The 23,200-nt window shown below is 43.1% G+C and overlaps 1 protein-coding gene across 2 annotated transcripts in view; it reads left to right on the top strand.

Moving 5' to 3' along the window:
• The window catches only part of LAMA5 (laminin subunit alpha 5), a 246,893-nt gene that overhangs the window by 70,755 nt on the left and 152,938 nt on the right, over window positions 1-23,200 (top strand). For both annotated transcript variants that reach the window (XM_084854353.1, XM_084854352.1), the window contains exon 3: window positions 21,844-21,961. In XM_084854353.1, the coding sequence (XP_084710479.1) occupies window positions 21,844-21,961 (118 nt within the window). The remainder of the gene's footprint in view (window positions 1-21,843; window positions 21,962-23,200) is intronic.

Here is a 23,200-nt window from a genome sequence, read left to right as displayed (position 1 = left end):
CGTATGCCCTCGAGATGTTCTGGACTACAACTCCCAGCATTCCTGACCATTGGCCGTGCTGGCTGGGGATGATGGGAGCTGTGGTGCAGCAATCCAGAGGGCGCCTGGTTGGGGAAGGTTGATTTAAGTTTTAAGGGAATATGGGATAGAGTAAATATCAAATGTGGTTTAAATCTAAGGTCCCATGCAGTGGCAGGCAGTTGGGCTCGGTGAGCCAGGAGAGTTTTTGTTTTTCTTACTGAACTTCAGTGCATTTAAATTAATCCCTCTGCATTATTCCACTAAACCTTTCCATTAGTCACAAGGTCTCTTTCTTAAACCTCTTTTGCCTCTGCATTCCCATTCTGCTAATCTGTCTTGTGATGTCTAACATGCATTTCTTCAAAGGGAAAAGAGACATCTGTCTTCTGCTGTGCACCTCAGTTTAACTTTACCTTAATTTGTTCGGACAAGCTTCACATCCTGAAAGAGGAACCTTAACCCGGGAAATGGGTTTTCATGTACCTAGTCTAGTGATTGGCTATAACCCGTTGACTTTTAGGTAATATACATCCAACATACCGAAATGGAATTGATGCTGCCTAGTATATTTTTCAAAATAATTTCCAGTTTAGCTAATGCAGTGATTCTTCTTGTCTGTGTATTGCTTGAACTCTTCTGCCCGATGCAACCAAGCTGGGTAGGGCTGGAAAGTTTGCAGCCCTTCAGTATACACAGCACAATCTTTGCATATTTTCGTGGAAGTTAGTTCTACTGAATTCAGTTGGACATACTCCCAACAAAATGTGCATAGGATTGCAGTTTTAGGTCCTGCGCTGTAGCATAATGGCCAAGAGACTGAACCAAGAATCGGGAAGTCTTTGTTTTGAATCTTGTGTTTGTCCTGAACTCATTGCAGGGCCTTAGGAAAGGCACACTCTCTCAGCCTCAGTTTCCTGCCCCGCTTCAATATGGGGATAATGCTGACTCACCTTACAGGGTTGTTGTAAGGATCACAAGTTCTTCCAGCTCTTGAAAGTGCTATATAAATGTTAAGTGTTGTTATTAAAGCCAGATCCAAACCTCACATTGGTTTGGATCGATAGTAGAACCAGCTTCTACTATACAGGCAGCTCTAGAAGAATAGCAGGTATAGCTTTCGTCAAATTGACAGCTACCCCATCACCTCCAGGGGCTCACTTGGAATTAATTTTCCCATGGTCCCCCTCCCTTCCAAGGCCTCCAAGCCCCCCTTCGCCCCCAGCCCTTCTGACTTAGATTGGCCATTTTGCATATACCCATAGAGCGGCCATTTTGTGAATATCCCCCCCCCCGAGTGGCCATTTTGGGGATAAAAGTGAGGAGACTGGGAGTAATGTTTCCATGGTAATGTGTGACCCCTTTACATGCTCAGCCACTGTCCACCATCAATTGGAATAGGTTGTCAGGCCCCTCCTGTGTATTGACTCATTGGTTGGCCTCCCCCTGCCCCCTATTCTTACCAGTTGAGCATCTTGGAAAGTAGTGACATGCCCTAGGACTACAGAGCTATATGAGCTCCAGGGCCAGGGAGGCATCTGGAGGGGGGCAGGGCATTTGTCAGGTTGACAAAAGCTATACTTGCTATTTTTCTAACTCTTCCACTCCCTCCAACACTGTGGCTCTAGGATGTTGAACTTTCATATATCTCTAGGCAGAACCAGCCTCATGGACCTTGGTGTGTACAGGGAGCAAGAAGGGCCAAATGTGGTTTTGGAATGTATCTTGGCAAGCATGAGATTGTCTAGGAAACTTGCACAAGTTACAAACACCACTGTTTGATTTGGTGCAAACGTGTTCCTTTGCTTTGATCTCAAAAACGCAGAATTTTGTCTCTCCAGGATAAGCCGACCCAGGCAAACTGATGCAAATTTTAGGTTAGCAACTAAATCCCAAACCAAGCATGGTTTCTGTGATTCTTTATCCATATGCACTGTTTTTCCACCAACCACTACAGACAGCTGCTTCTTTAGGGCAAGCAGCGATGACACTTGCAAAATAGATGGCAGTTACTGAAGATGCTGCATTTCCCATCCAAGCAAAGATCCAAAGAGTTACTTTAGGCACACCTAAGTTCCTGGGTCATCCCTATGCGGGATTTTTAAAAATTCTTTTTCATTGAACTAGCAGAGCTACATATCTCGTTCATTATTTTTATTTATTATTACAATGATAACCTGCCTTTCCCCCAAGGAGCTCGTGGTGGCATAGATAGCCTCCCCCGCCCCCAATTTTATCTTCATAATAACCATGTGAGATAGATTAGGCTGAGAAATAGTGATGGGCTCATGGCTACCGTGAGCGTCTTGGCAAAGTGGGGATTTGAACCTGGGTCTCCCCAATCCTAGTCCAGCACTGTAATTACTCCCTGCACCACGCTGCCTCTCAGCAATTTTTAAAGTAAAGGTAAGCAAAAAAATATTGCAAATTGGTTTTTAGGCTTCATTCATTTTCTGAAAGCGGTTTCCTGTGTGGCATAGACTGGGGGGCAGCTGGTGTTCAAAAAACGCAGTTCCAACAGTGTAATTCAGGGGTGGGCAAGACATGGGTTCCATGTGGCCCCTTGGCATCTGGTGTGGCCCCTGCTGCATCACTGAAATGTAGCGGTACAGTGGCAAAATTGATCAGTGGTTTGCTGCTGAATTTTGGTGGCAAATTGCTATGGAGGCTTAAAAGGGACAGATTTAGCTTGAAAACAACCTATTTCTTCCCCTCTGTAGGCAGACCTCTAATTTCTTTTGCCGTTGCTGCACCACTGGATTTCAGTGGCACAGCAACAGTGGCAGGAGTGCTGTCTGCAGGGGAAGACTGGGGGCTGGCAAGTGACCCCCCCCCAAATTGCCTAACACTGATCTAATTGGAACCAGTGTGGAATGATTTATTTATTTGAAATGTTATGTCTTTCTTTTCAATGATCTATTTTCAAGGAGGCTTACCACAAAAACAAAACAATAAAAACAAATTAAGAATTAAAACAGCTTTTCTAATACTACTTTTTTGGCAGCAGCAGCTGCTGCTAAAAACTGATATAAAAATAATTGCAAGCCTGGATTGATTTTTTTTCTTGACCTGGCACCTAATAGATATCAGATCTCGTGCCAGGTGTGCTGATAAGGGGAGGGAGGACCAAAGTCAAGGTGCCACCTATAAAAAGGCCCTTTCATTAGTAGCCACCCACCACACCTTGGAAGTCAAGGCACCCAGTATCAGTCCTGTGAATGTCCAGGGAAGTTCATAGAGGAGTAATGGTACTTCAAGTATCCTGTTCCCATACCCTTTAGGGCTTCAAATATTAAAATCACCACTTTGAATTGTGCCCAGAAACAAACTGGCAGCTAGTGAAGGTCTTTAAATATGGCAAGGTATGTTGAGCTGGAATTTCTAGTCTTCAAACATGCTTTACGTAAAGCACATGGCTTGTGCATGTATTTGGATGCTGGCCCAAATTATGTCATATGATTATCCAGGGCATCAAAAACCTGCTGCTGGTGGCCCGCAAAAGCTTATTCCCTGCCCCAACTCAGTTTATTGTTACTTATGTTCTTACTAAGATTGAAAACTCCTTGTCCTGTTTCTTTCGCTCATACGTTTTGAGGAGCCAGGGCCTCCTCAGCATGGGCACACTGGTGAATGCCCTGGAGTTGCTCCTACACTTTAGCATTGCTTGCTCACTTACCTCTCGCTCTGGCCTGGACAACTTGGTTGGTGAGAAGGAGGAACAGTAGATGCCACTGCCTACTTGCTCACTGCCTGTCAAGCAAGCAAGTGGTAGCAGTGATGAGAAAGAGGAAGAGTAGCAATAGCAGCTGGTGGCAATGGCAGTGAGAAGATAGTCACTGAGGGAGGGGGCCTGCTGTCTTTCCCAAAGGCCCTCAAAAACCTGGAGCCAACACTGCTTTAAATGCGTGAATATTATTTGCGCCACATGGAGAGGCAACTGCTACCAAGCCCCCATTACGCTCCTTTTCATTTTGTTGTGGGGATGCAGCAATTATCACCATTCTACCTTGGCTGGGTGCTACAGATGATTCTTATTCTCCATAAGGTTGCAGCTGCCCTAAAGTAAATTTATAAAATCACCATTATGCTGTAGAGTGTATTCTGAATCTACACTGTGACTTACTTGGGCCCAGGGCTTACTCATAGTGTAACCCAGTCCCTTCTGTGCATACAATATTGCTTCTCAGGACAGAGCCCAACCTCTTTGGTGATTGTGAATGAACAGCTACAACGGTCTTAGTACTGCTCACATGGCTTTCTTTTTGATGCGCTGTTTTCTGTCAGGAGCGCCCTAGCTGCCTCTTACCGTCCCCTCCAATAGCCAACTTAAGACACAGATGACGAGGATTCTTTCCAAGGCTTTATTCCTTTATTGACTCTTTAATGACTCTTGCAGATACTAATCACTAGTGACTAAGCAAGGAACTGCACTGGGGTAGATAGCAGAGTAGCCTAAGCTCCAGGTAAGGCAGTTGGTCCCTGTTTGAAGGAGAAGCGCGGGAAGACTCTGAACTTATGGGCTATGGAGAGATCCTCCCTCTTACCCTTGGGTCCTCGGGAGGTGACCGTTGTTTTAGCACCAAATGGGCAGAGCGCCTCCTTTCGGCGCCCTCCATCTGTCGCCGCTCCCTGCGTCTGCGCCAAGCGTCCAGCAAGCCCCCCTCCAGTGCTCTCTCACTGCTGGGGTCACTGTCTCTCCCAGGAATGCTGGCAGGAGGAATCTCTGCCAGCTGCTGTGCTTGTGAGAGATGAGTGAGCTCCTCTCCGACAGATTGCTGCTCTTCCTCAGAATCAGAACTGCTCTGGGGCTCTATGGGCTCAGTTTCTACCCTGACATCTTCCCTGCCTGCATCCTCCCAATGTCCCTATTGGTGGCTGTTAAAACATGCCGGTGAGCAAAACGCACAAGTGAGAAGTTTCCAGTTGGCTTTCTGCCTTCATGCCGAAGATGGATCTCCTCATCCCTCTATTTCTTAGTGTACAAGCTGTAGATGTAAGGCACGTAGCATTGCTGCCCGCTGCCCTTTGGGATGGTCCTGGAGTCAGGAGTCACGGCCATGGACTGGGCCTGCCAAAAGTGTAGACATGGAATCAGACACGTCAAAGCATTAATTCCTTCTCTGCTAAGTTTCATGCTTTCCCAAGCGCATTCCAAAGATGACCAAAAATGATATTGCCAGCGGCGGAATCCTCAGCAGGAAAGTGTTCTGGGATACGTTAACTGCAAACAGACCTCTTGATTCCTTGGAGCATTTTTTTAAAGGGTTTGAAGGAATATGACATCTCTCAGTGAAAGGTCAAAGAGTTTGAAATTCCTCATGCAGTTGCAGCACAGTTATAGTAGCAAGTCATTATCATTCACTTTTAATTACGTTCTGGGGAAGAAGGGTTGCCACAGCTGCTGTTCTGAACCTGGATGTGGTTTGCAACAGGCTTAAAGCAGCTGTTATGTGTCTGAAGAGGTTGTAAGAAGAGTAAGAGAGGTAGGGTCATGCACTCTTAGAAGGACTGGAGGGACCTCTTTGTGGTGAATGCTGACTTTTGGGGTGACCATTAAGAATTTCAAAGAATCATAGAATCCTCGGGTTGGAAGGGGCCTATAAGACCATCGAGTCCAATCCCCTGCTCAATGCAGAAATCCAAGTCAGAGCATCCCTGACAGATGGTTGTCCAGCCTCATCTTGAATGCCTCCAGTGTGGGAGAGCCCACCACCTCTAGGTAATTGGTTCCATTGTTGTATTGCTCTCACAGTCATGTTTTTCCTGATGTTCAGCCGGAATCTGGCTTCCTGTAACTTGAGCCCATTCTTCTGTGTCCTGCACTCTGGAAGAGATCCTGGCCTTCCTCTCTGTGGCAACCTTTCAAGTACTTGAAGAGCGCTATCCTATCTCCCCTCAGTCTTCTCTTCTCAAGGCTAAATGTGTCCAGTTCTTTCAGTCTGTCCTCATAGGGCTTTGTTTCCAGTCCTCTGATCATCTTTGTTGCCCTCCTCTGAACCCTCTCCAGCTTGTCTACATCCTTCTTAAAGTGTGGTGCCCAGAACTGGCCACAGTAGTCCAGATGAGGCCTAACCAGTGCTGCGTAGAGGGGAACTAGTACTTCATGTGATTTGGAAGCTATACTTCTATTAATGCAGCCCCAACCCCAAATAGTATTTGCCTTTTTTTGCAGCCATATCACATTGTTGGCTCATATTCAGCTTGCGATCTATAACAATTCCAAGATTCTTCTTGCTTGTAGTATTGTTGAGCCACATATCCCCCATCTTGTAACTGTGCATTTGTTTTCTTTTTCCTAGGTGCAGAACTTGGCATATATCCCTATTAAATTTCACTCTGTTGTTTTCTGCCCAGCACTTCAGCCTATCAAGATCACTTCGAATTCTGTTTCTGTCTTGCAGGGTATTAGCTATCCCACCCAATTTTGTGTTATCTGCAATTTTGATCAGCATTCCCTGCACCTCCTCCTCCAAATCATTAATAAAAATGTCAAAGAGCACTGGGCCCAGGACTGAGTCCTGGAGTACCCCGCTTGTTACCTCTCCCCAGTTTGAGAAGATCCCATTGATAAGCACTCTTTGAGTCCAATTCTGTAGCCAGTGGATTCACCTGATAGTTGTTTCATCTAGCCCACTTTTAGCTAGTTTGATAATCAGGATATCATGGGGCAGTAAAATAGTACTAATTGAAAAGTACTATTTGAATTACAAGCTTCTCTAAACAGGGTGGGGTCTTTCAAGCAGAGAGATGACATGCTTGTCCTTCCTGGGTTTGTAAACTGAAGTCATTCTCCACTTCCCACACACACATACAGGGCCTATTTGTATAATATGTTTACTTCCTATGTGTGTGGTTCTGCCCAGGTATATGCTTGCGGGAGCAAATTTAGTGCATTATTTGATCGATCCAGAAGGAAATCCCACAAGCAGTTTCTTTTGACTTCCCATCTCACCCCCTGCCCCCAGGCACCACAAACACACAAAAATTGTTGCCAGCTATAATCATGGTGCCAGAATCGCACCCAGCCAGGGGCAACAAATGGTGTTGGGCCTTGGTAGCCAATACAATAATTGTTTTCCACTAGCCAGCTATAAAGTCCAACCCCAGCACAATACTGTTGTAACAATACAATAATTTCTAGAGTAATCTGACCTTATACACAGAATTGTGTAAATAAAAGGAAAGCAATGTGTAGTAGTAGTAAACGATAGGCATTTGGGCTCGTTATTATATATAGTTACAAGTCTAGAAACCTGTCCTTCATAATGAAAGAATTTCAAATTAGAACTATCAGTTTCCTTGGAACAAATATGATAAGTTCGGTCTACATAAAAAGCCCTTGAAGGCAGTTAGACCTTTTAACACCTGCGTGGCAGACAGAAATCTATCCAATGAAGCTTTTCCCATCACTGTACCTCTATGCCACAAAAGCTGCAGCTGTAAAATTTTTGCTTCCAGTTGTCATGCTTGCAGTTTCTCAGAGTGCCATATCCTGTACTCACCCATGCTGCACTCCCATGTTAATAACACAGCCTTGCCTGCAGCCATGTTTCAGAGGACTGTACATCAATAAAGCATGCCTAACCAGCCACTTGCCGGTTATTGGCAGAAATCATTAGCTCATTTCTAGCAGGATGTGCACCTGCTAGAACAGATGTCAGGTGCAGGATGCCAACTAGAAATGTAAGGCTTGTGACAGATTTCTCTTACATCCACCTGTTCTACAATTTAGAGGTGTGAAATACAGCTGTTAGCTTGACTGAGTTACACAGCACTTTGTTTTTGATGTGTTGGAAAACAATATTGTTACTTAGTTGATTTGTGAAATTGCCTCCTCCCTCACACATAAGCTTTTATTGTTAAAAAACAGTCTGGGGAGAGGAGAACTTGAGGAGGAGAGCCACACAAAATGAGAGGAATAAATTAAGATTTCTTTCAAAAGATAAGGACATTAGGGGAAAGGTGATAAAGCATGTGTTGCTTTTGGTGAGCATGAATTTTGTGAATTGAAGAACCCCGCTTTGTTTTGTACTCTTGCTGGTGGGTTCTGCGAATCAGGAAAGCTTGCTGTCCATCCAAGTGGCCAGAACCTGGTGTATGTTCAAAGCGGGCAGAAGTTGAATTCCGGATCGGCAAACGGGTCAGAGATAGATCCATCATCAAAACCAGGCAGAGGTCAGGATCCAAGGCAGCAATAGAAGATTAGGAGGACCAGAAACAGCTGCCTAGTCAAAGGCAGGCTTGTAGTAGAACCAGAGTGCTGATGGAGCAGGAAGTAAGGTATTGGAGTCTGATAGAGTGTTGGTTTGAGACATACATGCATGCCACAAAACATTTTTGAGATATGCACTCAACACTTTCTATTGGCCCAGTTTACACATCACAACAAACTATTTATTTATTTTACAACATTTATATACTGCTCCACATCAAAAGATTTCGGAGTGGTGAACAGCAGAGATAAAAGAATAAAACACTATATTAAAACAGTTAAAACATTTTAAAGGAAACAGATTCTGAACTTAATAAACCGCAGCTGGTCACTCAAGGAAGGCCTCTCGAAATAACAATGTCTTTAGGAGGTGCCAAAAGCAACACAACGTTGGGGCTGCCTGGCCTCCAAAGGCAGGGCATTCCACAAGAAGGGGGCTACCACGCTGAAGGCTCCTTTCTTGGTGAACTTCAGCCGGGCCATGGGTCTATGTGGAACCACCAGGGACATGCCCTCGGATGATCTCAGTGACTGGGCAGATTGGTAAAGAAGAAGGCACTCTCTCAGGTTTAAAAAAAGACCTTTTTTAGTTTTTAAAAAAACTGGGTTGTTGTGAATGAGTGAGTGTGCTAGTGCACGCTGCCTGATTGCTCCTGGTACAAGCAAGGGTGGCTAAACAATCTCTAGGTTGTTCAGCGTGCTGTACGAATCAGGAACTCTGGCTTGTTAAATGTTGAGCCCCAGCTCTGGCTTGTCTCCTCCCTGACAAGCCAGAGTTCCTGTTTCACACATCATGATAAACATGAGTGGGAATGATTGGGCAGCATGTATTTTCTTAACCCAGGGTTTCAGAAAACTCTGGGTTATCATTCTGTGTGAACCAGACAATTCTGTTATTAAAACTGATCTTAACGTACTCTGTAAGTTAGTCTTGGGGAATTTTCTTTTTGAAAGCTATTAAGCTCCAGTTGACAATTTCATTTGGAGTGTAAGCCCCCTTTAAAGCCATGGATTCGCTACATCACATCTGTAACTGAGTCCCCTAGTCTGTAACTGAGAACAGCAGTGACCTGCCTCACAGGGTTGTTATGAGGACAAAGGTAAAGATTGTAGAGTACTTGTTCTGTGAAGGAGTATAAATGAAACTTACTCTGTGAAAGATTATAAATACATTTAAATGGATGTGTTTGTTTATTTATTATTTAACTAATAGTTCATTCTCCCTTTTTAGAAAGCTTAAAGTGGTTTAGATGGGGCTTCCAAGGGTTTCCCATTTAGGTACTGATAGATTTATTTTATGTATTTATTTAAAGTATTTTTATACGGCTTTGAGAGGCCATTTACAAGGTAAAATTAGAAAATCAAAATAAAATCAGTTATCTGAAACACCAATATAAAAAGTATTTTAAAAAGCAACAGTAAAAATTCCAATTTATAAAATAAAAATGGGCATCCATTCATTTAAAAGCAGACTGCAGTATCCAAGTCTTTATGGCCCGTTGATCAGGTCCACACCTCCTTAGCTTCACCAGGTAGTTCCTGCTCATTCACCGTGTTGTAGTGAGGATTCTTTTCTTCATTAAACTTATGTATTAGTTCAGATAAACTGCTGCAGTGTAACTTCAGCTAGTGTTTGGGCCCTGTGTACATAACATATAAGCATAACTAAAGGGAATGGTGGCTTTCATTGTTCTGTCCCTGCAGTAGCAATGAACTGTCTTTGCTGCAAGGCCCTTCATGTGGAAGTGGCAGCCTGAATGGAGGCCTGCAATAGGCTGCTTTATGCACATCGCCTCCCTCTGTCCAGTGGTCCGCTGATTGAAAAGCTAAACATCAAACACTTCACTAAGTAACCTAGGAGACAGGAGTTCCTACTTGCGTGGAACTACTTAATGCCCATCCAGGCTCTGCCAGCTGAGCCTAGATGGCACCAATCTGCCCCTGCCGAGCAGCATGCTAAAAAAAAACCCCTAGTGTTCTCAAGTAAACTAAGCAAACAATACTGGTTTCTGACATCCTCCAAAAGGTTTTGCTGGAGGCAGTGATTGCTGCTGTTCAGAACTGATGTGAACTGATGAGTCCACAAATCTTGAGATGTTGTTTCATTGGTCGGGCAGTGTTTTTCTACCTCCTGGCTCTTTTATTTGGATTTCTGTCTTGTCCTGTCTAACCAGGTTGTATCCCCTCTAAAATAAACAAATCATGGTTCTGGAAAGTTCCATTATGTATTATTTTCTAGAGCAATTTTTGATGATTTCATATGCTTTGTACTAGCTGTCTGTAGCAAAATGCTTTATGTCTTCCCTCCTTCACAAGCACCGCTTCAGTATGGAAAAATTTCTTGTGCCCCAGTCAGGGTTCCCCTTATGACCTGGACCCCCTGAGCAACTCTTTAAAGATCTCTTGCCTCCTTAAGAGTCCCACCTTCCTACTTTTAAATTTCCCCTTCGCAATAATGTGGGGTGTAGGCTGTAGGCGTGGGGTGACTGACACTCTAGACATAGGGTTTAACCACAACAGTTTACTGGTAAATTAAAGCAAGCAGATCACAACTAAAGGTACTATTTACACAATAGAGCTGAGTGATACAAAAGACATTAAGAGAAAATAAAAGTTGCAAAATGCAATTTTCTTTACCCTCCCTATACTTAGACTTCTCCAGCTTGCTTCCTCCTCCTCCCTCTTCAGGCTGTAGTCTCCCCAACTCTCTCTTACTGGCTCTCTCACTCTCTTTATATACCCTTCTCCCTCAAAACTGAAAGTACTATTTCAAACCTGAAGAAATGAAACTTAGCTAGGGGAATGAAACTGAAACTTAACTGGGGGAATGAAACTGCACCTCTAAGGGATACCCCCTCCCAACACCCCCCCCCCCCCCAGCCTCTAATCCTGACCTTTTTTCACTTTGCCTCTGTAGGCCTCAAACCTTCACAGCCCCAAATGCCCAGTTCTCAGGAATTTAGTAAAGCTGATGCGTGACAAGGGTATAAACTCAGCTGCGAGCAGGAGTTATATCCCATTATTCTCAGAAATCAACTTTTTCAGAAAGAAGACTGTTATTTTATTTTTATTTTTTTACAAAGCTAAGTTTAAGAGCCATTTTGTACTGATTACAGAGTACAGAATGCATGTGCATGGCATAATTTATTACAGTCACTCATGTATATAAATTGTGGCTTTTGCTCCAAAGTACTTTTTTTTGTTTTAGGCTAAAATGAACATATTTGTTGCAGCTGGTCCTGACCATCCCTTTACCTTCAATCAGGTTTTAAAATCCTGGCTTGTTTCTGTCCTCCCCGTGAAGTTCCAGCAATAATATATAGTCCAGAGAGCATCCCTCCTGGAAATGAAAAGGGAGAGGTTTGATTTGTATTCCTTTCCAGCTAGATTCCTCCATAATTAACCTACTGTAGAAAGATAAGAACTAGTTCACCTTCTCAGGAATGTAGGCCCGGTTTTGTTTTGTTTTTTGGTGGTAGGGGGAATGAGGCACCTAGAAAGGTATTGTGTACACACATGCCTGTTTGGGTTGCTCCTGCACCAAATGTTATTATTCAAAATGCATTTACATGTGCTTTAGAAAAGTTGATTACATAGGGATTGTAAATTCTATTTAAGATAGCTGAAATGTTTTAAAGCTTTATGAACTGCCCTTCAGCGAACTGATTTGCAATCTGTTTTTGGGGGGTGGGGGGTATCATCTGTTTATGAGAAACATTAATTGTACCCCTAAACAATTTTCAAAATACCAAGTTTACTGGGCAACTGTAAGCCTTATTGTTGTTGTTGTTGTTGTTGTTCAGTCGTTCAGTCGTGTCCGACTCTTCGTGACCCCATGGACCATAGCACGCCAGGCCTTCCTGTCCTGCGCTCTCTCCCGGAGCGTGCTCAAGTTCATATTCATTGCATCCGTGATGCTATCTAGCCATCTCATCCTCTGCCGTCCCCTTCTCCTTTTGCCTTCAGTCTTTCCCAGCATCAGGGTCTTTTCCAGGGAGTTTTCTCTTCGCATTAGGTGGCCAAAATATTGGAGCTTCAGCTTCAGTATCTGTCCTTCCAATGAGCACTCAGGGTTGATTTCCTTTAGGATGGACTGATTTGACCTCCTTGCAGTCCAGGGGACTTGTAAGAGTCTTCTCCAGCACCACAGTTCGAAAGCATCAATTCTTCGGCGCTCAGCCTTCCTTATAGTACAGCTCTCACAGCCATACATTACTACTGGGAAAACCATAGCTTTGATTAGACGGACCTTTGTCGGCAAGGTGATGTCTCTGCTTCTTACTATGCTGTCTAGGTAAGCCTTATTATAATCTGCTAATGAATGAACAAATCAAGTAGAAGGAAAACAGTCAAAGCAAGACAGAGGTGGGGTTGTGTAGGGGCTCTGAGATAAGCTAGCAACACAATTGTAATGAAATCTACAAGCCACTGACAAGAAATTGACATAACTACAGAAATTACAAAGAACCATGCCTGCAAAAGTGAATACCCAGAAAACGCTTGTTCTAATAGCTCCAAAGCAACAACTTTTTGATACTTTAGATAAAAGAGAGTTCTGCTATCTCCTTAATTTTTAGCCCCTTTACCAATGTACACTTCCCCAAACTATGTAATTTCTCCTACTGGGTTGACATTACCACTCATGCTTGAATCTGGATGGATGCAACTGAAAAAATAATAATTTGGAATTTACCTAAGTAGAGATTCATACTTATATACGTGCAAAGAGATGTTCAAAGAAGCTGCAGTACACAACAAAATAAAAGGAAGTAATGATAGCTGTGATTATAATGAACTTTCGTGAGATCTAGAGACTTAGAAAATAGCAGAGAATCCTAAGGTGCTGTGGGGAGGGGGAGAATCCATGCTGGAGGAACCACTACTTCCTATGCCTCTGTCAGCCAGGGTAGAAGGGGCAGTGGAGTGGCTCTTTCCGCCTCCTCCTCTCATCTTTTTTACGTGAATTTTGTTGTTGCTGTTAAAATGTTACGTTATTGCCTCCAGTGGGAGGGAAATTCACTACTCTAGTTCCAGGGCTGGCGTAGGTCCCCCCCCCTTTTAGGGAGTGTTCCAGAGGAAGAAGGGGGCTTTGGGTCCAGCAGATCCACAGCCCCCCCATGACCTGGCCCAACATGTCTCTGACCCCCACCCCTTTTCTGCCATCAAAGCACCCATAGTGGAGGAGTGATGGTGGTGGTGAATTCCACAGCTGCAATGAGGAGGCCTCTGGCAATGGGCTTCTTCTCTGCCCACAGACCTCCTTTCTGAGATAACTCTAATTTGCCTTGCATGATCTAAAAAATAAAATGTTCATCCTGCCTACACTCATAGAATCATAGAATAGTAGGGTTGGGAGGGGCCTATAAGACCATTGAGTCCAACCCCCTGCTCAATGCAGGAATCCAGGTGAGAGGATCCCTGGCAGATGGCTGTCCAGCCTCGTCTTGAATGCCTCCAGTGTGGGAGAGCCCACCACATCTCTAGGTAATTGGTTCCATTGTCATATGGCTCTCACTATCAGGACGTTTTTCCTGATGTTCAGCCGGAATCTGGCTTCCTGCAACTTGAACCCATTCTTCTGTGTCTTGTATTCTGGGATGATTGAGAAGAGATCCTGGCCTTCTTCTCTGTGACAACCTTTCAGATACTTGAAGAATGCTATCATATCCCCTCAGTCTTCTCTTCTCAAGGCTAAACATGCCCTGTTCTTTCAGTCTCTCTTCATAGGGCTTTGTTTCCAGTCCCCTGATCATCTTCGTTGCCCTGCTCTGAATCCTCTCCAGCATGTCTGTATCCTTCTTAAAATGCAGTGCCCAGAACTGGACACAGTACTCCAGATGAGGCCTAACCAGTGCTGAGTAGAGGGGAACTAGTACTTCCGGGATTTGGAAGCTATGCTTCTATGAATGCAGCCCAAAAGAGCATTTGCCTTTTTTGCAGCCACATCACGTTGTTGGCTCATATTCAGCTTGTGATCGACAACAATTCCAAGATCCTTCTCACTTGTAGTATTGTTGAGCCACGTATCCCCCATCTTGTAACTGTGCATTTGGTTTCGTTTTCCTAGGTGCAGAACTTGGCATTTATCCCTATTAAATGTCATTCTGTTGTTTTCTGCCCAGGGCTCCAGTCTATCAAGATCACTTTGAATTTTGTTTCTGTCTTCCAAGGTATTAGCTATCCCACCCAATTTTGTGTCATCTGAAAATTTGATCAGCATTCCCTGCACCTCCTCCTCCAAGTCATTAATAAAAATGTTGAAGAGCGCTGGGCTCAGGACTGAGCCCTGCGCTACCTCGCTTGTTACTTCTCCCCAGTTTGAGAAGATCCCATTGATAAGCATTCATTACCTGACATTCATTGGTGTCGTCGTCATCATCAACTACAATATTTATAATTTGTAAAGCACTTTACGATGTTCAAATCCTTCATGTGCATTATCTTAATATTCCTTACAACAAGTCTGTAAGACAGGTTAACATTACTATTACCATATTGCAGATGTGGAGCTGAGGTCCAAATCAGATTTTACATGGGTGACATGTGCAACAGTCTTTCAGTGTTCCTGCTGTTTTAATGAAAAGTAGCCAGTGGAGGCTGCGATCAATCAGGCATGGAGGAATGCTGGCAAAGGGACTCTTTAACCCTTTCCCCCCCACTTTTTTCTGTTTGGTACAGCCCTCCTGGCTGCTTTCCCCCATAGGGGGAGGACAGTTTTGAAAGGAAAATTGACCAGAGGGGAAAGGGTTAAGCAGCTGAACAATTCCTGTTCAAAATCAGTTGACTCTCATTTGGTACTTTGAGGCTGGAGCCAGACATGTTGATGAATTCTGCATGGATGAGCAGCTATCCTCCACCCTCCTCTCTGTTGGGAAAATGTTTGGCTGAATCTCTAGGGATATAGAGGATTTCATTTATTTGAATGAAAATATGAGCTAAATAAAGTTTCCGGGGAAAACAAAACGGCAGCTTCTTTCTTGCTATATAAGTGGTTGGGCAGAAAAGCAGAAATACACTAAATCTGGCATGTAAGAGCCCATTTTTCTTGCCAGTTCTCTCTATTTATAGAGCTACTGCACAAAACCACTGTAAACATGTGAATTTTCTCAACATAAGCTCACTTGATAACAGGCATCCTGGCTTTTCCCCCCCATGTGTCTTCTGCAGGATGTGAAAGAAACACAGAGTTCATTCTGCATAGTTCAAGGTTCTGTCTCCATTCTCCCCTTGCTGCCATCGGATGCAGCAGGGTGCCCACCAGATCATAAATACTAAAAGATTTCTGCACATTTTTTACATTTAGTGAGAATGGCCCATGTGGACAGAGCAGAAGAAGCGAGATGGGGGGGGGGGAGGAAGGTTTGATGAGGATGAGGTGGATGAAGAAGAGGATCTAGGTACAATCCTTACTGAGTCAGACCATTGGTTCATCTAACCCAATATTATCTACTCTTGACTGGATGTAGGTTGTCAGGGTCTCAGGCCAAGCTCTTTCCAGTCCCTGCTACTTGATCCTTTGAGCTGAAGATGACAGAATCTGAACCTAGAACCTTCTGCATGCAAACTTCTGCGCTATGGTTTCTCCCCAAACAACGGGGATGACAGTAAGAAACAAGAATTGTTGAAACATCTTCCAGTGTGACATTTTAAAGCATGGTTTTAGCTGCACTTTACTCCTCAAAATGGTTTCTAATAACTAGGAAGACCATCTACACTATTAAGTAATTACATTACCTGTATACTGTAGACCAGCTTTCCCCAACCTGGTGCCCTCCATATGTGTTGGACTACAACTCCCATCATCTTGAGCCAGCATGGCCAATTGCAGGCTTAGTTGTACTATTTTGTTTATTTCTGGATAATGCCAACTGGAGAGGAGGCTATTTCTAAGCCCAAGTAATGAAAAAAACAACACCTCTTGCTTACTACGATGTTGATAGTTTCTGTTTTAAATTCTGTTTCCTCCCTTGTTTTCTGAACTGGCAAAAACCAAGATGTGTTTGGTCCTTCAGGGTGTAGCGGCTTGCTGTTCCATCTGTAACACTGGGGATATTTGTAGATAGTAAGCTGCCTTTTACCAAGGCAGACCATTAGTCCATCTTTCTCAGTATTGCCTACATCAGGGCAAGGCAACCTGGTGCCTCCAGATGTTTTGGACTACAGCTCGCACAGTCCCTGACCATTGGCCATGGTAGCTGGGAATGATGGGAGTTTCAGTTATCTGGAGTGCTCCAGGTTGCCTAGCCCTGGCCTACATTGACTGCCAACGGCTTTCCAGGTTTCAGACAGGTCCTTTTCCAGCCCTGCCTGGAGATGCTGGAAATCTGCTTCATGCAAAGCATGTGCTCTGTCACTGAGCTATGGCCCTTCCTCACACCATAATCTTTGAATAAAACTAAGGCACGTTATGCTTTTAAATTTAATAAATAGAAAAAGAGTATATGGCTAAATTATACTCATTGCCTTTTATGTCTTTAAAATAAGTTTAGGACTGAGAAGAATATAAATATTACATATATTTCAGATCCCCCCCTTATTTTTATTATAAAAACAACAACTGTTTCTCCTCCCCATCCATGGATTCAAAATTTCCAGAAATTTGCTTCTTTACTGGGGAGAACAGTGTCTAAACTGATAGGAAAGTTGTATTCCTTAGACTCTTGGTCTGATCCAGCATTGCTGTTCTTATGTGCATGCTGTATCCACCTGTTTTTTCATAAAACAGGCTGAAGAAAACATGGTAAAAGGATGGTTTTTCTACTCTTTCACTGTTTGTTTATAAGAAATATTGTCACAATCCTGTATAGCTATTGGTTTGCACGTCATTATTTTTAGTGGTAGTCAGAGTGGTTGTTATGTTTACTGGATAACAACAGCAATACGTATTCTGCTTATGTTCTGGACTGTTCTTGCAATGCTAATTAGAATCCCCTTTAAGTCCTGTTGGGAAAGCAGGAGAAATTCCACCTTTTTATCACTCTCTATAACATGCTTGATTATATGGACTAAACTTTAGTTACTAAAGGGTGGTTGAAACATGTTGAAGGATAACTAATCTGTATTAAATGATCTTGAGAAAACGTCTTTGTCTTTTGACACGGCCTTGCCATGTAATTGTCACCCAAGAAAGACCACCCTGATCAAAGCCTCAGATATTACTGAGTGCCAAGTTGGATATAATTTTCTCTTAGCTCAGTGGATTTTGTGGGAAACTTGAAAAGGGAATGGTGAATCCCATCACACCAGAAGCCATGAAAAGTTTTGGCAGGGATTTTCTTGTTCCCCAAAGAGTGAAGCATTTATAATGCAAGAGAGTGCATAACTTAGTGGGCTGGTATTTAGCAATGATTTCATTGCCAAGAAACAGATGTAAACCAGTGAGAACTGAGTCCTAAGGGAAAGCAGCTGATCATAGAATCTGGCCTGGGAGGTTCAGCTAATAAGATGGTAGATGAAACTAAATAGTACTGTTGGCACCCGTCTGTTTTCATAAGATGATGGGCTTACAGCAGTCTTGTGGACAAAAGTAAGGAAGAAGTGTTACCTCTGTGATGAGCTGCAGAACCCTGCAGTGTTTTTGAGATTCAAACTTGAATTTCCAAGGCCCCCGAGAACCTAAGTCCTTAGTGGCTAATTTGTTGTAGGAATGTTTTAAGCTTTGATGGGGGAAGATGATTTTTGTATTAAGTTTCTGTTTTGTGGATCTCTGCAGAAAACACCAATTTCTGTATGGAACATTCAGGGCTGGGGAATGACCATAATGTGACTAAGTGCATAACTGCATGTGGCAGGGCTAGCTATTGTGTACAGCTTCATTTGGAAACAAAGGCAAATGGTAGCCTTCATTTTTGTTGATTTATGTAGGGCTCATGTGCATCCTGCACTTAAAAAGGGGGCAGGGGAGAATAAAAATTCTGTGTCATGGCAATACAAATTGCAACCCATATAAATGAAGCAAAGCTGCATCTATTTGCTTCTTTTACACCACCTATTTCTGCTAATCAATAGGAATTGCACAATGCTTTCCAGAGCTCTGAGGTTCCACCCTCTGACAATTGGAAATCCCATAGATACCCCTCCCCGCTTTTCTGGATATTTGACCATTGCTCACACGCTTTCAAAGCTAGTTCATAGTCATATGTATTAGAAACTTGCTTAATACGATAAAATTGAAACTGAGATTACCACCTGATATAACTTTGCCCGCAATATAACTTTTTTGGTGTTTGTGTGTGTGGGTGCTTGTTTGGAAGTGGCATAGATACATGTTTGGAAACCCGCAACAAGTGTCTGTGAAAATTCTGGTGTTTAGCCTTCAGAATCATACTCCTAATACCACAAAGCTACTTGTTTATCCCTAGTGGGGAGGGACTACAGCTCTGTGGCAGAGCACATGCGTTGCATGCAGAAGGTCACAGGTTTAATCCCTGGCATCTCCATTTAAAAGTGACCTGTTAACAGTGATGTGAAAGACCTCTGTTTGAGATCTGAGAGAGCTGCTGCTTTGTCAGAGTAGCCAGTATTAGGCTAGGTGGATAAATGGTCTAACCTGGTATAGGGTAGCTTCCTAATGATCTTGTGTCATATTGCTTTATCCATAGAAATCCTATTCATGTATTCTCCTTCTGCTCCCATGGTTTGCCTTGGCAAGCCATTCATTCCAAATTCTGCTAAGGCATAAATAACTGGTTCGGAACAAATAGCAGGACTGGAGCACCCCGCCTCCCCACATAATTGTATTTGCTTTTTTCATAATTTTTTTAAATGTAGAATTTTATCACTCTTCTATAGGTAAATTATAAAGCAGACCTAATACACCTTGATTTCCTAACTATGGCTAGGAGGTTGGGAGGTTTCCCTGTGGGCTTGTGTACTCCTCCCTTTTTTGTGAAGATTCTCCCCTCACTTTCATGTTTAGAGCTAACCATGGTTAGCATTACATCTGCATTGACATTTTGCTTACCATGGTTGTTTCAAACCAGCTTGCAAAACTGCTCCTGTCAGACGTAACATTAGCCATGGCTCGCTCAGCAAAGAGGGAATTCATACAAGAGAGAGGAAGGGAGAGGAGCACATGAGCCTATGGAACATTCCCCGCTCTCTAAACTATGGTTAGGAGCTTGAACAATGTTACGTCTGCACTGGTCATAGTTAGGCTTCTCTGTGCATTTACCCCAGAAACAAAGAAGAATGTAAATTAAAAATGGAGCATAAGTGCTGTAACTGGGAACGTGTCTTGGCTTGGGGTCAAGAACCTTAGGATTGTATGGCATAGAAAAGTAATTTCTTCTAGTCATACACACAGCTTAGTTTGCTGTCTCGAAGACTTGAAAGCATGCACTTTTTTAAGCACTAAATTTCCTGTGTGTGTTGATTTTTAAGCATTCTTACTGATAAAATATTTTTTCCTGCCTTTAAATATCACTTTTTGGCAGGATGATAAAGTGAGGATTTTTGGAGAGAACTGGTGCCAGCTCGTGAAGGGAAATTCTGTTGCTGAGTTTGTTTTTTCCTAGTGCTGACATTTTTAAGCTGTACATTTATTTCAGTCTTGGCAAGGACATGGTTGCATAAATCAGTGTTTCAACTAATTGAGAGCAGCTTAAGCTGAATGCTAAGGAGTTCTTATCAGAAGCTACTTGTTACCCTGGTCTATGACACTGACGGGCTGTGTATTTCACATCATAGATTCTTTCCTAGCCATGTGGCTGGCTTGGTATAGAATTAACTACACTAGAGAATGGTTTGTTGTAAGACCAGTTCTCCTAGTGTGCAAATCTAGTTGTGTAGGGAATTGCTCCCTACAGCCGCAAGTGGAGGTGAGGTCTCCTGAGTTGGGGCTTCTGCTTGTTCCCTCACTTCAATATAATTGAATCCATACTAGGGGTGCTTCTGTACCAGCCCCTTTCTCTATTTGCCCTTTGCATTCCAGTATTTTTAAAATATTTCTTCTGTGCCATTTCAGACCTGATTTATGACAACGACAACAAATTGCTACATGATAAAATACAATTTCAGCACCAACCTTGCTGTGTGGACAGGCAAGGGGCTGTTTAGGATTTTCAAGGCTCCTGTTCCTTTTATGTTGAAAAACTCCTCTTTGCAGGTTTAGTCCTTTGTATTTATACCTGAAGATTAGTAATTAACAGCATGTGTAAATTGCCCCAGTGCCAGTTTCTCTTCCTATGGGGAAGGCTTTATTTATTTATTTATTTCATTTATATCCCGCCTTTTTTCCTGCAAGGAACCCAAGGTCCTCCTCCTCTCCATTTTATCCTCACAACAATAACCCTGTGAGGTAGGTTGAGCTGAGAGTCTGTGACTGGCCCAAAGTCACCCGGTGAGCTTCCACGGCCGAGTAGGGACTAGAACCTGGATCTCCCAACTCTGAGTCCAACACTCTCACCACTGTACCACACTGGCTCTCATCATGGCTTCTTCCCATTATTTACTTTCTTTTTTAATGTTGAAATAGTGGCTTAGGCTGCCCCCAGGCTGTCATGTGCCTCTACTTCAGTTTTAAGTTAACTGCACCTTAGTGTAGTTAATCTTCACTAAATCTGTGCTAATTCTGAATCTTAAATTGTGGTTCACCTTCGCTACTTTTATGAAAACAACCCAGCGCAATAAACTATGGTTTGAAGTAGTCTGGTCTCCACTAATCATGTTAAGATGATTACTTTGCTGTGTCATACTTTGGATGACACAGCAAACTGTGGTTCATCTAAAACAGAAGCCAAAGCTTTCAAACTGAGCCAGAGGAGGAGGGGGAGTGAATGAGTCTGGGTGGAAGGCTAGGCTCATTCTTGTAAATCTAAACTATGATCCAAATCAGCGTAGTGCTTTTAAAATTAGAAAAGAAAAAAATTGGGGTGAAATGAGCAATTAAGGACTCTCTCCCCTTTCCTCTGCAGGAAGATAAACTGATATTGGAGCAATTTAGAGAGAATATTCAAGGGGCAAATTAGAAGCTATTCATCGCTATCCTGTGGTACACCGTTGACAAGAAGAAGGAGCTAAACCTGCTAACAGGAGGCTTTCAATTAGCATTAGAAAGAACCTTTGCTGAATGGAAATTATTCATGAAAAGACATGAGAAGGGTCTTTGCCATGGGGCAGGGCATTGCTGGATAATATAGCAGTATATTAAGTGCTGTGTGCAACATTCATTTTAATCCCCTCCCTCACCCCCAGCTTCATGTAATGAAAATTCAAACAAATCTAGCAAAATGTCTGAGAAATGGAGCATGGGAGGGGAAGGAAGACTGAGCCATACAATCTAGCTTTGATTTCTTATTAGTATTAGAATAAAACCTTGACAAGAGTGTCTTCACATATCCAAAGTGCTGCCCAGTGTCTCTATAACTGCCTTCCCCAACTGGGCACCCTCCAGATGTGTTGGAGTACAGACCCCATCATCCCCAGGCAGCATGCTGTATAGAAGATGATGGGAGGTGTAGTCCATTGCGCCTGGAGGGCGCTAGTTTGGGAAAGGCTGGTCTGTAACAAATCAATTCTTGCAGGAGGAGAGGCTTTTGCTTCGCAATTTAGGCATTGCTTTTTAGCTGCGGCCTACATTAATCTTTTTTTCTCTCTCTCTCTTCTTCTCACAGCTCTTCCACGTGGCTTATGTTCTGATCAAGTTTGCAAACTCCCCTCGTCCAGACTTGTGGGTACTTGAGCGATCAACTGATTTCGGACTTACATATGAGCCTTGGCAGTACTTTGCCTGTGAGTATGGGAGAAAAACATGACGGATGTGACAGTGGAGTTCACACATGCAAAGATCAATCCCCACAGTGTTTATAGAATGAACAACATCCAGCATTTCTAAATGTTGGTAAATCTCTGTCGATTGGCTTAGTTATTAATCATGGTGGTTGGCCATTGTAGGAAGCAGGTCTGGGTTGACTTTTGATGTGATCAAGCAGAGCCCATCTTATGTTCATGTCCCAACCAGAATGCCCTTACACCATACACAATCACTTTCTGTAGTGCTGGCCAGATTTTCAATATCAGTGTGCCTTTAATAGGTGCATAGATGAAGGGTTTGGGGCAGGTGTAATTTATCAAGTTACCACAGGTGTTGAAGTTCCCTCCTTTCTGTTCTGCAGAAGGTACAGTGTCCCTAAAGTTGAAAGGATGGGTGTTTTTGATTTAACGTAAGTGTGTGGTGGGCTTCCTTGGGAGTGCAGACTGTTTTTTTTAGGAGGAACAGATTCCTTACTGATCCCTCTCAGTGTGGATTTTGATTGGGCTAGGAGGCACGGTCTCAACACCATTTACCCTCTTCCAGCTAGTACAATAAACCCATGTCTGTATTGATTATTTAATTTCTCCAAGGTGAGGTGATTTGTAGATAGCTGATGAAAGGATTTAACCTGGACCAGACCTTGAGTTCTACAGAAGTTTCCTCCAGGTTGGCACAGGACCAGCCTTCTCAAAGACACTGGTAGTGTTGCTGATGTTTTTCTGGGGTGACTGCTATACTTTTAACAATTACATAACAAACAAAAATATAGCATTTGGAGCTTTTCCTGGCCTGCAGAGACAGTAATAGGGGAAAATGTTACTTGCTGAATATCCTTTGTTATGCAGTTGTTACAAGCACAGAAAGCTCCCTAGAAGAAAACTGGCGTGCTTATAAGTGCCTTCTGGAACCCTGGGCTTCCTGCAGTTTAAGAGGAAAGGAGATCTGCAGCAATTAATAGGTGATCATGTTGAGCATGATGTTCATCTTCATGGGTCATTTGAAAAGTTGGCAACCTACTTGGGGCCTGTTCTGTACTTATGTCATACTGCTCCAGCACCAAAAACTTAGCAAGCCTTATTTTGTAGAACTACATTGTGATGGGACAGTTGGGCCTAGTGAAAAATGAGTTTTGTGCTCAGCACTACGCTCAGCACTAAGGTAACTACCCCAAAGTCATATAATAATGGAAAAGGATGTAGGAACTGTCCTTGAGTTAC

Source organism: Heloderma suspectum, chromosome 4, assembly GCF_057233095.1.
Source record: "Heloderma suspectum isolate Gila_16-S chromosome 4, 16-S_ref, whole genome shotgun sequence".
In the NCBI taxonomy this organism is placed as follows: domain Eukaryota; kingdom Metazoa; phylum Chordata; class Lepidosauria; order Squamata; family Helodermatidae; genus Heloderma; species Heloderma suspectum.
Note: the sequence above shows the minus strand (reverse complement) of the source record. Positions and strands in the feature narration are given on the sequence as shown.